Raw genomic sequence first — 16,431 nt, forward strand, 5'->3', positions numbered from 1 at the left:
CTTGGTCAGCACGAGCTGCTGATTTAACTCTTCCAGACCCCGGCCACTCAGCTGGAACCTATACTTCTTCCACACTATGGCTTTTGTCAATGAAGATTAACTTGAGAGCACACGGGCTTGGAGGGAGGGGGCAGAGGTACTATATGGTTTCATTCTGTGTGAGACTTTGGGTTGGCTGAGGCCATGTAGCACTGCTTAGACCAGACATTGGGTCACTCAACTCTTGTGCCTAGACCTGGAGGCCCGGGAACGGCAGGCCCAGGCCCACGGCAGTGAGGAGGAGGAGGAGAACCGGAGCACCAGGACGCTAGAGCAGGAGGTGAGCCTCCGGGCATGCTGGCCTAAAGCCATTTGCAGGAGAAGGAGGAGGGTGAGCCTAGGTGGCTGTCGTGGCTGTCTTCTTCTGTGGATCTGGGTAATCTGTCCAACCCGCAGGTTGCTGAGCCCTAGCTTGCAGGTGGAGCCTCCCAGGGACCTTCACAAGGTGAGCCAAACTGGAATTGGATCTGCACAGAAATGTCACTCCCCCAACCCCGCTCTGCAGATCGAACGCCTTCGAGAAGAGGGTTCCCGGCAGCTGGAGGAACAACAGAGGCTGATCCAGGAGCAGATACGCCAGGAACGGGAGCAGAGGTTGAGAGGTAGGCATCCATCACCCCCACCCGCCTCTCCTCTGAGGCAGCTCCAAATGCCCAGAGCGGCCACGCTGGCTGCTTGGTGGAGTTGCTGTGGAGGCTTCCAGCTGCTCAGAACCCTAGGGGCACCTGACTCAGACATACGCCACCTATTCCTTCTTCCTACCACTTCTTTGGGGCCTATTTGTTTTTCACTCACCCTGAGATCTCCTGTCCTTGTTTATCTTAGTCCTAAGCAGGGCTGGCTCTACTGTGGAGGAGATCAGTAGGGGAAAGGCTCTGGATACTTTGTTTCAGTAGAACTGTGGGGTTTTACCTCTGCCTCATGCTTCTGCAAGGCGATGAGAGCCCTTCGTTAGCAGAGTGCTAATCATGGCCTATAGCAGGCAGCTGGGCGCACCACCCTGGAGGGGGCAGCTCTTCAGGATGGGGGTGGGATTGCCTCTCCCTTCCCCACCAGGCTCATCCCCAGGGCGGGCCAGCTATGCCTTTGGTCAGGAGTGCCCTTTCCCAAGCCCTTCAAACTCTGGGCTGTGTCTCCTTTAGAGAACTTTGTGTTCCCTCCTATTCTACCTTGCTAATTTTCCCAAATTTTCTAGGAAAGGCAGAAAATCCTGAAGGCAGAGGAACCCCCAAGCTAAAGGTGAGCCCTGCGGGATCCACGGGCCACCTCATACCACCTCTTGTCAGCAAGAACAGATGTTTCCAGTGGCTCAGGGGGTTCTAGCAGGGACACTGGGTTTCTGGGAGCCAGCGCAACTACCCATTCCTTCCATCCTGTCACTACCTGGGGATCTGAATGGCCTCTCCGAGCTTGCCACACAAGGCCGCTCTTAGCCCTGGCAGTTGCCAGGCAGCCCTTCTCAGAAGCCTTGGAAGGAGAGCATCTTATAGGTCTGGACGTGTGGCTGTGTGGGTGAGCAGGCCACCCTGCAGGTCCGTTTTCAAGAGGAACACATCTTTATGGGGGGCTCCCTAGATTACAAGTGCCTGGAAGACCATGAGGGTGTCGCTCAGACTATAAAGCTCAGGTGTGGGGCTGGGACTGTTCAGGCCAAGGTCAGAGTTTAATGGTGATGCCCACTGCCATCCTTTCAGCTAAAATGGAAGTGCAAGAAGGAAGATGAGTCGAGAGGCAGCTACTCCAGAGATGTCCTCCTACAGCTTTTCCAGAAGGTCTGCCCTGCCGCCTTCCATCTTTCTCATCATCTCCATCTGTATCTCAGCCCAAACCCTGGATCTCCAGGCCAAAACTCCCTTAACATCTCTAGCAGCCTTTTTTTCTGTCTCACAGACCATGTAGCAGCCTAGAGGCTTTCCCCAGCCACCTGTGTTGCCATATGCCCTCCTAGGTCTCACCTTCCCTACCTAGTTCTAGCCCTTGCCGTCTTGAGTGTGTGGGGAGAGATGAGGTGGGCAGGTTGCACAGAAGCCCCGTCCGCTTCTCCACCTTTGGTCCCTGAGGCTGCTTTGCAGCTCTGCCGGTCTGAGTTCTCAGCCCTTTGCTAAGGGTTCCTTTGCTATCCTTCTTCATCCTGGCAAAAATATCCTTTCTTTCCCATCTCTCATCCCTCTCTGGGAACTTAGCAACAAAGCATTATCCCCCAGCCAAAAATGCCCCAGCAGGCCTCAGGGCAACCCAGGCTTGTCTTGCTCCTTGCCATGCTTACCGAGCCCCCTTTGTCCTCACAGTACGGAGAGGTGCTCAACCTGGTGCTTTCCAGCAAGAAGGCTGGCACCGCCGTGGTGGAGTTTGCGACCGTCAAGGCTGCGGTGAGTGCCGTGTGAGGCTTTGGGGGGCCACTGGTGGCCCCGCCATTCCAGAGTACGGACCCGGTACTGTGGGCCCTCTGAGCTTAGATGTCCATACTCCCAAGGGACCTCTGGGCCAGCTCAGAGCCAAGACTCCCCAGAGGCCCCCCTATTCCTGGGAGTAGAGGCACAGGGAGTGAAGGTAAGACAGGAGAATGCTCTGGGGATGAAGGAGAGCATACACCGACTTCATTTCCTGCTGCCTGGCTCCACACCCTCTACCTTCTGTCCTCCTGCGGAAGCTGGCACGCCTCCTGGCAGGCTTTGCCTCTTCCCCACTCCCCGGTTAGAAGGCTCATACCCCTGACTCACCCATGAGGAGGGTCAAAACCTCAGCACATCATTGTGTGAAGGTTGCTTGGTTTTGCCTGGAAGATGAGAGTGCTGGTGTGGGTTCTTTGTATGGGTGTAGAGAGAGCCACTCTATGGCTGATTAGAGCCATGGTACCAGGACCAGGTGCTCTGTCTGACAGGAGCTGGCTGTCCAAAACGAAGTGGGCCTGATCGATAACCCCCTGAAGATTTCCTGGTTGGAGGGACGGCCCCAGGGCACAGGGGGCCCCAGCCACCCAGGACTGTCACAGGTAAGGAACCAAACCTCCCCTAGCTGGGTCTGCGGGACCTTTTCCCGTGTGGGTTCATCTCAGGGCCCTTTCCTCCTGAGGAGCACAGTGAGATTGGCAGCTTTGCCAACCTAAGCAGGACTGTGGTTCTGTTCTGACTCTTTTCTGTCTCTGAGTGCCAGGGCCCCACCCCACACAGAATTCTTAGATTCTCTCCACGTCCCGGTCTCCTGCCGGGGCTCTCACCATCACCCAGAGGGGCTTTCCTGGCCCATGGGTTGCTTGGTTGTGGCGTGAAGCATTTGGCACTTAGATTACCAGCTACTGAAGGGAAGGAAGGGGCAGGCAAGGCGAGCAGCTGCTTCCTCCCCAGCTCTAGGTCTCCAGGTGTGTCTGTGGCTGCCGCACACAGGCGCCTGCCTACCGTCAAGAGGCAGTATCTCCTTAGAAATAACACTGGCTACCCTGCTGGCCCTGGGGCTTCCCCTGGGGGCGTGCCTCATGGTGAAGTGCAGATTTCAGCTGATGTGCACCTGGGGTCTGGCTTAGTCGTCCTCACAGCTCCATGAGGGCTTTTGTTCAGCACGAGGACACCCAGACACCAGCCCTGTTTACACCGCCCCAGTTTGATGGGACAGAAAACTCTCAGGCCCAGAGCTCTCCCATCTCTGAAATGGCCTTTGGGTCTATGCGGGAGCCGCAGGCTGCTGTGTGCACGGCCACTCTGGGGGTTGGGGGGAGGGCCCCCAGGGATTTGCAAGGGCTTTGCTCTTAATGCCTCAGTCATGCCACCTCAGCTCTCCTATGTGCTCCTCACCTGGCTGTGAGGATGGGAAGCTCCCTAGGAGTGCGTCCCAGATCCTGGGCAGAGGAGGAAGATGAACTGGTGTGAGCCCAACGCGGAACCCTTCTGTAGAGACCTCATTCCCCACTGTTAAGTCCCAGCATTTCACAGCCCCAGATGACACTCCATAGGCCATGTTGTAAAGAACTTTATTCATATATCTTGCGTCCGGAGGGGAGCCTTTCAGCTCAGCGCATCCACACAGAGGACGGGAGAGAGGGGCCGCAGGTTTGGGTATGGAAGCAGTGTGCGTTGAAGCTTCCTCTCCCCCTCTGCCACGCTTGATAAGGCCTGGAGTGTCAAAACCACATGGCCCAGCCAATTTGGGCTCTGGTTTCAAGTCTTCTGGCCAGGCCACAGGGCAGGGCAGTAGCAGAGCCTATGGTCTTGACCCAGGGGGCTCAGCTCTGCACGGCAGTCCCCATCATCGGGGGGTTTGGGCAAGGCAGGGCTCCCCAATCCTGTGGACAGTTCTGGAGACCAGCTGAGCCTCTTTATGGTAACAGCTACGAGTTTCGTGTCCATCCTCTGATCCAGTCCGGTACTCCCAGGGCAAGAAGGAGGGAAATCTGCCACTCTTTCTGCTACATTTCTCAAGGGCTCCCATCACTAGTAATTCTGGGAACTCTCCGAGCACCCGTTTGCAAGCCGTGTCTGTGCCTTTGGCTGGCATTCCCTACAGACACCTTCCTCGGGCACCAGGGCATGCTCTGGGCAGCTCTGTTGGCAGTGTGTCTCTCGTGTCTCTTTTCTGGAAATGATTTGTGTGGCCTTTTTCCTGAGTCTACTCTGCACCTCTGTATGCCTCACTCTTCCTGCTCTGCCAGCCCTTTCCTCCCCCAGATGTTTCCCCCCGACCCCACCATGGCACTGGTGGCTCCGGGCCCTGGTCTCTGCCAGTGCTGTCCAACAGGACTTTCTCTAGTGATGTTTACATGCAACTGGCGCTGTCCAATGTGGTAGCCGCTAATCACGTGTGGCTGCTGGATATTTGAAATGTGGCCAGTGTAACCAGGGAACTAAATTTTTAATTTTACCTCATTTCAATCTGAACAACCACATGTCCTTAGTGGCTCTTCCCTCAGGTCTCCCCACTTTCCTCTTTGGCCTGGGTCAGACCACTTTTGCCTAGACTGCCCTGTAACGTCTCTCTATAAACAGTGGCTTCAGAGGAGCTGCTGCAGGGCACCCATCTGATCTGCTCAGTGTGAGTCCTCCACTCCCTGACTCACCCCTGGTGCTCCCCTCCCCCTCTGCTGGCCTCTGCCTTGTCCCCGTGGTTACAGGCATGGCCTCCCTTCCCCAGCTTAGCCAGCTGCCTTCAGGGCTCCCGCCAGCAAGTACCCCCTCAAGACATTTCCTACGGCTTGCCTCTGTCCCTCTGTCCCTCTGCTCCAGGATAACCTGGAAGACTGTTCAGGACCCGGAAGGAAGGCAGGATCCTGGATTTCTGTCCCTACCTTTTTCTTAATCTGCAACTGTATCCTCCTTCCCTGGGCCTCCAGGCTTCCAGCTCTTCCAGTTACCCCACCTCTGCCTTCCATGCACTCCATTCAGAAGCTAAGTTCATTGGGAAATTGCTCCCTCAGCATCTGTAGAACTTCCTCAAGAAGTGAAATCCCCAGGTCCACTTTGAAGGAGAAGAAGGGATCACTCAGGTCTGGGGCAGGTGTCTTCTGGAAGGGGGGAGTGTCCAAAAGGTCCTCTTCAGAGTAGTGGTGGAGGGTGCCCGCCAGGGAGAGCGCCGAGGGCAGGGTAGCCGTGTAGGCAGCAGTGTAGGCAGGTGGGGGCTCCAGGATGTTGGGGCAGCTGGAGCTCTCTCGGTACAGGCGAGGAGGCTTGGGTGGGGCCAGCAGGGTGGCCCGGGGCTGCTCGTCCCCCCAAAGAGGCAGGCGCCGTCCATCTGGCCTCCCTCGAAGCTCCCGGATGACCTCTCGGTTGCTGTACTCCTCGTGATCCCCGCCAGCCGTGCTGGCCTGGCTGAGCACGCTGCCCTGTCGCTGGAGTCGTCTCGGACGCCCCAGGCTCAGCCGCTTGAAGAAGGAGGCGTTGCGGAAGGAGCCTTTCCGCCAGGTCTCCATGGCACCCAGGGGAGCCAACAGACAAGCTCCGTACCTCAGCAGCCCAGTTCAAGAGTTGCCAGGGAGCATTAGGTCCCCACTGGAGCAGTGAATGGCAAGAATCAGGGAGACATCCCTAGTGGTCTAGAAGCATCTTGGATGGTGGGAAGGGGTCCTGGGAAGAGGGCACTTTTGTCCAGGAGAGTAGAGAACCGGGAGTTCCTGGTGACAGGAGTTTCCCAGAGGGACAGGAGTGGCCTGGTTACTTGATAGGGTAATGGAAAAAAAAAAAAAAAATCCCAAGAGGAAGAAGCAGCACTTACTGGAGCCGGAGTGAGGGCAGCGCCTGTGGTGTCAGAGATGGATCTCTGTGGTGCGAGAGTGGCCTGTGCTGCTTCCCCAGCGCCTGGCTTCTGGTGGTCCTGAGTTCACCTTCCCTCCCTGGCCCCTGTGCCTGGCTCTAGGGCAGCACAGGGCCAGGCCTCTCCACGGCGGCTCCCGGGCTCTGATTAGTAGCTTGGCTGTTTGTGCCGGTGTGTGGCAGTGGGGAACGTGTTATTGTTTTCAGGTGACTCAGTCAGGTGGGAAGCTGGGTTTCGTGCTCTTAGGTAATTGCGGCATCCGCATGCAGGGATTGGGCCAGCCGTGGCCAACACCCCAAGGCACAGGGAAGCTTAGGATTCCCCTGGGGACTTTTGGGGGGCAGCCCTACTTTGTGTGTCACCACGTTGCCTCCTTTTGCCCCACAGCCCCACTGCCCTGGGCCCTAGCTGGTGGGCCTGCTCCCCAGCTGCCCCTTCGTGTGTCTGGGAGGGAGGAGCTCAGGGAGGGTGGGAGTTAATTGAAAGGCAGGCATGTGGAACAGTTGTTGGGGAAGGAAGAGAGACCTGTCACTGGTGTGGGTGACTCAGTCCTGCGGCCTGGTGACAGGCCCTCATTAGCCAAGCCTGCAGGTATGGGGGGGGTGGGGGTGGGGCAGAGGGTGTGTTAACGGGAAGCAGCCCCATGTCTATAAAGGGCTGGCTCCTGCCAGGGCTGGGCTCAGGGCATGCCGGGGTGACTCTTAAGTTTTCTCAGCAGTGCAGCATTACCTTGGGGAGGGAGAACTGCCCTCTCCTGGGCCTAACACCCAGTCTGGCGGTTCCTCATCTTCCTCGATTTCCTCCGGTAGCCTCTGGGCCAGAGAGAGCAGTTGAGGGCCAGGGTCCTGCTGTCTCCTCTCCCGCCATGCTCCAGGCCTTCCCCTCAGGCCTCTTGGGCCTTATTCGTGGTCCCTCCTCTGCGGAATGGCCACATAGGGCTGCCCTGAAGTGTCAGCAGTACCCTGGGCCAGGCTTAGGTGGGTGGGCCTGGCTGGGAGGACAACTCTCCTGGAAGCTGCTGTGGCTGGAAACAGCAAGGCTGGCACTATTCCGAGAAGCAGGGGGATCAGGGCTGAGTAACACTTCCTGGTTCTGTACACCCTTTACTTCATACCACTTGGCCAAGGCCTGGCATTTTAACCCCAGCCACTCCCTTCTTATCCCCCAGGTCACTGACCACTGAACTCTCCCCCTGGATAATTCCATGAGTGCAAACTCGAGTGGTGTACCAAAGAACAGGGCTTAGCAGTGTGCTCTGCCTTGCAACCCCCCGGCCCGGCTCACTTCCTGGCCAACTGGGGTGGGCTTCCGCTTCACGCCACTCCAGCTGTACTGATGGAAGAAGTAATTTAATTCCCACTGCAGAACTTATCAGGGTGTGGGCTTGGTGGATCAAGTCTCCTGTAGAGCTGCCTCCCCACCCCACAGCCTTGGCCCATTGGATTGCTTGTTTATTATTCTTTTGATTATTGATACATAGCACTCTTTAATCCCCCACACTGTGCTGGCAAGATCATAAAAGAAAAAGGCACAGGCCCTGCCCTCCAGCAGCCCTGGTGTGTATTTTTAAGAGGCAAACAGCTTCATGCTTGTTTCTCTCTCCTTCTAGGGCGGGCTGACAGAGGCTGGGTCCAGGGTAGGGCTCCCTTCTCTCATGTCCCACAGGAGCCAGACCACAGGGAGGTGGGCAGCTGGGAGGGGGCGGTGCTGTCGCCTCCACCTGGCAAAGCGGAGTGGATTTCTGCACCTCGGGACAACCCCTTCACTGCAAACCTGTGAGAAGCAGGAGCCACCGGTAGAGGAAAGGAGTGTCACACGAAGGCCGGAGAGGAAATGGAGGGAGACAGGGCCTGGCTGGAACATGAAGAAGTGATTCAGCCCAAGAAGCTGAAGCAGGGCTGACTGTTGATGGAAGGCCTGCGGGGAGGGGGGTTGAGAGCTGCTTGAGATGGCTTAGAGGGGAGCCAGCCGAGAAGTCCCGGGCATCTTCACTCCTTGCCTCAAGACCTTAGCTCTGTGTAGACCCAGTCCTCCAAGTCTAGATTCTCTGTGGCTGTGCCCTGCTGCCCTGACCATCTCCTGTCCCCCTCTGTCCGCCAGGGCTCAGTGCTGTCCGAGAGGGACGAGAGCCTCGTCATGATGCGCATGCGCCAGGCCGCTGAGCGGCAACAGCTGATCGCCCAGATGCAGCAGGAGGACGAGGTGGGGCAGCCCACATAGCCTCCTGCCTCCAGCCCACTCCCCTCCAAAGCCCTCGTCTTCCACGGCACCAATAAAGTTTGGGTTTTTTTGTTTTTTGTTTTTTCCAAGAGTCTACCTCTATTGCCTGTGTGGACGTAGGGTGCTGGCTTGCCCAAGCATGGCCCTGGTTTCTGGGCTCTGCCTGGGAGGGTTCCACCCAGGCCTGGCTCCCCTCCCAGGAGTGGGCAGACCCCCAGGGAGGTGCTCCACACAGAGTCAGTGGGCCAGCAGCACAGAGGAGCAACCACTCATCACAGTCCTTTATTGGCTTGGACTAGCTACGCAGGACCCTCCCGCCCAGTCCTGGGGCCATGCTCCTCACGGGCTCCCAGTTTCTGGCCGGGGACAACCTGGCTCTCGTGGCTCCCACAGAACATGGCCTCCTCCAGGGCTCTCAGGCCCAGAAGCTGGAGGGGCTGCTGGGAGCACCAGGGCAGGGGCCCTGCCCTCTCCCACTGGCTGAGGCAAGTTTCAGAAAAGGCCATTCATTGCCCAGTGGTGCTGGGCTAAGGAAAATAACAATTTGGGAAGAGAGGGGCCGGGCAGTGAGTGAACGGGGACTCAGGATCGGGGGCCATGGCAACCGCTCAAAAGAGGGGTGTGCCGTCTGCTCCTCAGTGTGAGAGTGTCACTCCTTGTGCAGGCACCACACCAGCGTCTGGCCCACGCCTGTCATGCTCAGCACACGGAAGCCCTTGCGTTCCAGTTTGTCCAGGACTATGCGAGGAGGGTCATTAACAAAGTACTCACAACTGTGAAGAGAAGGGGAAGAGGGGACAGCATGAGGGGATATACAGCACAGGTTCCCCAAGTAAAACTAGTATCTGCTGATGACTAGGCCTTGTCAGGAATCCGAGTAGTGACTGACATTTGCTGGGTGCCTTCCAGGTGCCAGGCTAAGTGCACATTCCCCACCCCCTCCCCAGCTAAGCACTTGGCTTGCATATCTTCTTTCTTCTTCCCGATACCCTAAGGAAGGTACCATTATTATTCCCATTTTATAATTATAAATATAAAACTTGGAGGGCTAAGTAGCTTTCCAAATGTTATTGAGATCATAGAACCCATGTTAGTCTGATGACAGCCCCAAGTGCCCTGGGCCGCTGCACTATTCTGGAGGAATGGCCTGTTCTCTCCAGGGTCCTCCCCCAGGGCTCTGCCCCCTCTTGTTGCCCTGTCTGTCCTGCAGTCTTGGAGCAACAGGTTGGCCCCTAATAGTGGCTCTGGGTGCTGCTCTCTAGCACGGAGAATGCTTGCTGTCCCTTCTTTCAGGATTGTCGATCAGATAAAGGGCTCAAGCCCCAAGCTGGGCATCTCGAGACAAATGGCTCATGGTAAAGGAATGGGGCTGGCTTCAGCCCTCCAACCCTGACCCAAGGGCCCGGATCCAGCCTGCCTCCCCTTTCCCCTCTTTGAACTGAGGCTCATTCTGCCAACCCTTCTCACGAGCTCCAAGGCAGCAGCTGAGCTGAAAGTAGGACCCAGGCTGCCTGCTGCCTGTTTCTAGAGTTCAGCTTTCTTAACTCAGCCAGCTCTTCAAGAGAGAAACTTTTCTGTGCCTATCTTTGGCTTGATGGGGTCCAGCTCCAAGATGAGAGGGCAGAGTGAAGAACAGTCCACTTATGGAGTCCTACACCCCGCTGGACTGGGTCCTGGGGCTCCCTTGTGAAGGGAGGCCCAGTGAGAATGCTTTCAGAGCAAGCCTGGGGGCTGCGGTGAAGCCGCAGACGGGACCGACCCTATAGAAGACAGAACCCCAGGATGCAGACACGGCCTCTGAGGCTGGGCGGTGGCGTCGTCCCCGGGCTTCGTTTTGTTAAAGGAAACGGACAAGTTTAGGGGCTGGCAGGGAGATCCTGAAGAATGCCACTACTTACAAGTTGTTTCCCAAGACGCTTCTCTTTGAGGCCCCCAGATACCTCATCAGCTCTGGATCTGAGTGCTCATCGCCCACCATGGTAGGGCCCACCTCCTGCAAGGTAAGCCACAGTGGCTGCTTGGCTGGCGGCCTGGGAGAGGTGGAAGGTCTCTCTCCTTCCTCCCTTGCCTGCTGGCCCTGAGCCAGTTTCAGGTCAAGGCTGGAGAGTGTGGTGAGGAAACTCACTGGCCCTCAGTGATCAGGCCAGGCCATGTGAGGCCTCCCCAGTCCCTCCAAGCTGATCTGGTCATTGCCCAACTACTGGCAACTTCCTGCCGAGCATCACTACCCGTGTCTGTGTGTATCAGAATCACCTGGAAAACAGAAATGAAAACATGTCCATACAACTTGTACAGGAATGTTCATAGCATTATTTGCAAAAACTAAAATGTGGAAACAATCTAAATGTTTGTCAACAGATGAATGCATAAATAAAATGATACAGCTACACATGCACTGGATCTTATTTGGAAAAAAAAAAAGAATAAAGACAAATACATGCTACAATATGGAAGAACCTTGAAAACATGTAAGTTTTCAGAAACCAGACACAAAAAGACGACATATTGCCATAGAAATGGTAACCTATGGTTATCTAGGGCTGGGGGATTTGGGGGAAAATGAGGAATGACGGCTAACATGCATGGTATAGGTATAGGTTTTTTGAAGGTGATGGAAATGTTCTAAAATTGATTATGGTGATGGCTGCACAACTCTTGAGGATGCTTTAAAAAACATTGAATTGGGGGCACCTGGGTGGCTCAGTCGGTTAGGTGGCCGACTTCGGCTCAGGTCATGATCTCACGGTCTGTGAGTTCAGGCCCCGCGTTGGGCTCTGTGCTGACTGCTCAGAGCCTGGAGCCTGTTTCAGATTCTGTGTCTCCCTCTCTCTCTGACCCTCCCCCGTTCATGCTCTCTCTCTGTCTCAAAAATAAATAAACGTTAAAAAAATTTTTTTTAAATAATAAAAAATTAAAAATAAAAAACATTGAATTGTACACTTTAAATTCGTGAGTTCTGTGGTATATGTATGCTATACATCAGTAAAGCTGTTTTATTAAAAAAAAAAATCACCTGAAGAGCACCGAATTCCTAAGCCCCAGGCTTAGTATTTGGGGAGTTCTGGGGAGGGGCCCAGGAATCCACATTTTAACAACTGCACAAGTAACTGATTCTCAAGCCACTGCCCTAGGACACGGCCAAGACCCCTCCTGTCACGCGGTGAGCTCTCCTGTTGTCTTCACCTCCAGAGAGTTGTGCACCCGCTGATGGATCACCAAAGCACTGGGGAGTGGGAAGAGGCGGAGGTGCCCAGTCAAACTATTCTGAAGTTAAAAAGGGATTCCTGGAGGCACCAACTCTGCCTTGGACGACGAAATTGCACCCAGAAAAAGGGGCATCACTCTGACTCTGGAATGGTCTTCCCACCTCTAACCACAGGGCCTGTCTCCTCCTTCTGTCTTTCCTAAGGGCTCAGGGATAGCTCTTTCTGGAAGTGCCTGAGGGCCAGGCACTTGACAGAGGTGTTTTGGCGCCTCAGCACGTCCTTTTCTTTTTCGAACCTCTTTCCCCCATGTATTTGCACTCCCACCACCCCCACCTCCAACCCCTGCGGAGCGGCTCTGTGTAGGGCCGTGGTTGCTGCGCCATGAGACCAGGGGTTCCTGGCTTTCTCGGGCGGACAGGTAGGTCAGGAGCCGCAAGCCCCCGGAGTTCCCTCCGCCGCGGGGATGCACGCACCCCGCCCCCTTCGCGGCCCTGGAAGCACCGGGCCGGCCAGGACTCCCCGAGTCCGGCGCTCTGGGTTGACTTGGTTCCGCAGCCTCGGCTCCTCCGCCCGAGGGGGCGTGTCCCGGGCGGCTTCCGGATCCAGTCACTGGCAGGCGCTGCCTCAGAGGGAGGCGCCAAGGTGCAGTCGCAGCCCCCTCGGCCCGGGCCCGGCCCCAACTCTGTCCAAGTCTCCGGGCGGCGGGTACTCACCATGCGGATCTGGGTGCTGATGAGCAGGTAGGGCATGGTGCGCGCGTCCCTGCCAGGCTCCCACCCAGGGCTTTGGGCTCGGCGCCGACGCCAGCCCCTCAGGCTCCGGGACTGCAAGCGGCCGCCCGGAGTCCAGTTACTCCAGCTCTGGCCTCGGGCGACACCAATCCCAGTGCGCCCGGCCCGTGACAGCCGCGGCCGGCCAATCAGGAGCGGGCGCTCGTGACGCGCCCCGGCTCGGGGCGATCCGGGGCCCGCCTCCTGCACTCAGGGCCAAGTTGCTTCTGCGGGTGGTCCAGGCAGACGGAGGGGTGCGGGTTGCGGAGGACGCTCCCGCACCCGCGGCCTGGAGTAGGGGGTGACCCGCGGGGCTCGGCTGGCTGCAGCGAGCCGTGGTGCCAAGCGTGCGTGTAGAGTGTGCGCCCTCTTTCTTGCAACACCTCCAGTAGTAGGTTCCAAAGTCCTGCTGGTCCCCAACCCCCGTCCCTGTGAAGCGGAGCCGGGAGCAGTTGGCTATCCTGTTGAAGCCTCCCAAGCTCCAGCCCATCCCACCCAGGCACACCTCTAAAGGCTTTAGCGGATCCCCACTTTCTGTCCCCAGTACACGTTCTCCGTCCGCGCCCAGGAGAAAGCGGTGGGAGGCTTGTGGCAGCAGCTAAAATACTCGTGTGTACTGCGCATTTCCGCCTCCCTGACTGTAATTCCTAGTACAGCAGCGGAATCTTGCGTTTCTGTGGCCCCATTGGTAAATGTGTAAAGGAACTGAGCGCTTGGCTGTGTGCCAGTCCCGGAGGGATTTAAACCGACGGAATCTGGCCCATGCTTTGGAGAGCTTCCCGCGAAGCTGGAAAGATGTAGCGCACGCGCAGAAAATCACAAGGCAACACCTGCGGCAAAACAAAGTACATCCTTGGCACCAAGCCACCAATGTGGGAGCAGCAAGTGCACCTCGGTGTGTCCACGACCTCATCTAGATGTTTCAAAATATGAAAACTCATGATTCTTTATCTGTCTTGTGATTGGTTCTCTAAAAAACAAAGCAAACAGACACAGCCTGTGACCTTTCCTGGCCTTTGAACAATCGTCACCTCTATAAAGGGCACTTAGAGGGCGTGCTCTGTGCCTCCCAGCGCTTTGATTGATGTGGAGCTCGCTGTAAGGGAAATAGGCAGTTGTAATCTTACAGGATACTTACTGGTCTAATTTATTATTCCGTACTCTCTACCCACTATTCTACACCTCCAAGACTAACAACTTAGCTGGAGAGATAAGATACTCATGCCTGACAAAGGATTTGTTAAACTGACAAAGGATTAATACTCAGGATATATTAAGAACTCCTGCAAATCAAGGATAAATCAGTAGAAAAAAACTTGGGCAAATGACTTGAATAGGCACTTTTCAAAAGAAGGAATGGAAGTGGTTAATAAACCGATAACCTGTTGTTCAATGTCATTAGAAATCCCAGCTACATTTTATTTATTTATTTTCTGTTTAAAGGAAGCTTCACACCCCGCTCAGAGCTTCAACTCACAACCCTGAGAGCAAGACTTGAGAGCAAGATCAACTGAATTCGGCTCAGGTCATGATCTTATGGTTCGTGGGTAAGAGCCCGTTGAGGCTTTCTGCTGTCAGCACGGAGCCCACGTCAGATTCTCTGTCTCCCTTTCTCTCTGCCTCTCCCCTGTTCTTGCTCTCTCTCTCTGTCTCTCGCCTTCTATCTCTCAAAAATAAATAAAACATAAAAAAAAAAAAAAGAGTCAGATGCTTAACTGAGTGAGCCACCCAGGTGCCCTTCAAGCTACATTTTAAACCACAATAAGATAACTTTATTTTTTTTAATGTTTATTTATTTTTTTGAAAGAGCGCGAGTGCGGGAGGGGCAGAGAGGGAGATACAGAATCCCAAGCAGCTCCGGGCTTTTGCTCAACCAACTGAGCCACCCAGATGCCCCAATAAGATACTATAATGATTTACTAAGTAAATAAATCTGTAAACACTGAGTATGGGCGAAAAGGTCTAACAACAGAAACACTACTGTTGGGATGGCAAAGTGTTATGATTGATACAATCACCCTGGAAAACAATTTGGCATCATCTAGCAAAGTTGAAGTTGTGCATTTGTATGACCCAGCCAAACCGTTTCTGGATAAACCTCAAGAAAACTTACTCATCAGGATACATGTGCAAGAATATTTATAACAGCACTGTTTGTAATTAGCAAAAAAATGGCAACAGTTTTTATGTCCATCAAGAGTAGAGTACCTGGTTGATTAATACAATGGAGACTGCATAGCAATGAAAAATGCTAAGTGAAAAAGTAAATTGTGGGAAAACATATGCTAATTCTACTTAAAGCTCTAAACTTGCAGAACTAAACACTATATTGTTTGGGGATGAAAAATATATAGGGTTAAATTATACTTCTATTAAAAAATATGTGATTAGGGGCGCCTGGGTGGCGCAGTCGGTTAAGCGTCCGACTTCAGCCAGGTCACGATCTCGCGGTCCGTGAGTTCGAGTCCCGCCTCAGGCTCTGGGCTGATGGCTCAGAGCCTGGAGCCTGTTTCCGATTCTGTGTCTCCCTCTCTCTGCTCCTCCCCCGTTCATGCTCTGTCTCTCTCTGTCCCAAAAATAAATAAACTTTGAAAAAAAAATTTAAAAAAAAAATATGTGATTAAATTGCAAAGACAAGGGAATGATAAATATAATATTCAGAGCAGTGTTTACCTCTGAGAGAAGTGAAAGGAATCGGGTGGGGACAGCCATGTAGGAGTCTTATAAGGCAGAAGTGATGTTCTCTTTCTCACACTAGGACCCGGGTACTAAGGGTTATATATGTCCTCAATATTTATTCTTTTATAGCCATTAAATATTTAATTTGAAATATTAAATTTTTTTAAGTTTATTTATTTATTTTGGAGAGAGAGCACACAACTGGGGTGGGGGAAGGGAGAGAGAAAGAGAGAGAGAATATCACAGGCAGTTTCTGTACCATCAGCACAGAGCCTGACAGGGGGCTCACACTCACAAACGGTGAGATCATGACCTGAGCCAAAACCGAAACTAGGATGCTTGACCAACTGAGCCACCCAGGTGCCCCTAGGAAGAAGAATTTGTTAAGTAAGTAAGTGTTAAGTATGTTAATGGTTAGACACAGAGAGTAGAGCCATAGTCCCAAGACACTTGGCTATGTTGCCTCTCTTGGGAGAGCCAGGTAGATGAGGCTTGCCTATTCTGGTCAGAGAGGAGGACAGGAATCTGGGGTCTGCTCTGCTGTCCTCTCTCAGGCTGGACTGGGCCTGGGAGAAGACAGGAAGGCAGTGCAAATCTCAGGCTGCCAGGGCTTTATTACATTTGAAAAACTGGTCTGCAGATACCACATAAGATAGAGAGCTCCATCCAGAATCACCCACCCCACTGCTGATTGCTCGGGCAGCCACATGCCCGTACGATAACATCTTTAATATCCGGGGGGAAATGAATTCCTCTGCTTGGTCTGCCCATCTGGCCTCGCCTCTTGCCACAATCGGTTTATCTGGCAGATCTTCCTCTCCTGCAGAAAGAGGAGAAATTGTTCTTCCACAACTCAGCTTTTCATCATGAAAGCATTGTCTAAGTGGCAGGGCCTGGATATTGGTTATTCCTTCTTTCCTTCCTTCCTCCACATTCAGCTTCTGTGGGTGGCTTCTGCTTTGGAGCTGTGCTAGGCTCAGGGCATGTGGAGATAAACTGAGCATGAACCCTATCCTGGAGGAGTGAACACTCCAGTTGGGTAGCCAGGCTAGAAAGCAAATAACCATGGAACCAAGTGTAATAGAGGTAACAAAACCTCAGGAGCAAAGAAAAATAAAAAGATGAAGTCCACCAAGGTGGTGGGCTGGAAAGATTCCCCAAAGGAAATGAATTTTTATTCTCTCCAAAAGTTAACATTTTTTTAATGACTGAAGAAACACATGCAGGGGCGCCTGGGTGGCTCAGTCGGTTGAACGTCCGACTTCAGCTCAGGTCATGAT

General features: G+C 54.1%; 3 protein-coding genes across 3 annotated transcripts in view; 1 reads left to right on the forward strand and 2 right to left on the reverse strand.

Moving 5' to 3' along the window:
* DNAJC17 (DnaJ heat shock protein family (Hsp40) member C17) overlaps window positions 1–8,587 on the forward strand; it is a 42,389-nt gene extending 33,802 nt beyond the window's left edge. Inside the window, exons 5-11 of the mRNA XM_047075304.1 lie at window positions 234–319; window positions 545–641; window positions 1,235–1,278; window positions 1,734–1,811; window positions 2,328–2,408; window positions 2,921–3,031; window positions 8,377–8,587. Coding sequence (XP_046931260.1) covers window positions 234–319; window positions 545–641; window positions 1,235–1,278; window positions 1,734–1,811; window positions 2,328–2,408; window positions 2,921–3,031; window positions 8,377–8,496 — 617 coding nt within the window. The 3' untranslated portion in view covers window positions 8,497–8,587. The remainder of the gene's footprint in view (window positions 1–233; window positions 320–544; window positions 642–1,234; window positions 1,279–1,733; window positions 1,812–2,327; window positions 2,409–2,920; window positions 3,032–8,376) is intronic.
* CUNH15orf62 (chromosome unknown C15orf62 homolog) lies at window positions 4,088–8,511 on the reverse strand. Its single transcript, XM_047075305.1, has 2 exons — window positions 6,238–8,511; window positions 4,088–6,136 (listed from the first exon to the last, which is right to left on the reverse strand). Exon 2 carries the CDS (start codon window positions 5,933–5,935, stop codon window positions 5,408–5,410), a length of 528 nt encoding a protein of 175 aa, XP_046931261.1. The 5' UTR covers window positions 5,936–6,136; window positions 6,238–8,511; the 3' UTR covers window positions 4,088–5,407.
* A 170-nt stretch (window positions 8,588–8,757) lies between the features above and the next one.
* GCHFR (GTP cyclohydrolase I feedback regulator) lies at window positions 8,758–12,572 on the reverse strand. Its single transcript, XM_047075306.1, has 3 exons — window positions 12,416–12,572; window positions 10,395–10,489; window positions 8,758–9,269 (listed from the first exon to the last, which is right to left on the reverse strand). Exons 1-3 carry the CDS (start codon window positions 12,449–12,451, stop codon window positions 9,146–9,148), a joined length of 255 nt encoding a protein of 84 aa, XP_046931262.1. The 5' UTR covers window positions 12,452–12,572; the 3' UTR covers window positions 8,758–9,145.
* Window positions 12,573–16,431: the final 3,859 nt, after the last annotated feature.

Source organism: Lynx rufus, unplaced genomic scaffold, assembly GCF_022079265.1.
Source record: "Lynx rufus isolate CCGP_SWC_20201006 ecotype Redwood Valley unplaced genomic scaffold, mLynRuf1.p SCAF_13, whole genome shotgun sequence".
Lineage (NCBI taxonomy): Eukaryota > Metazoa > Chordata > Mammalia > Carnivora > Felidae > Lynx > Lynx rufus.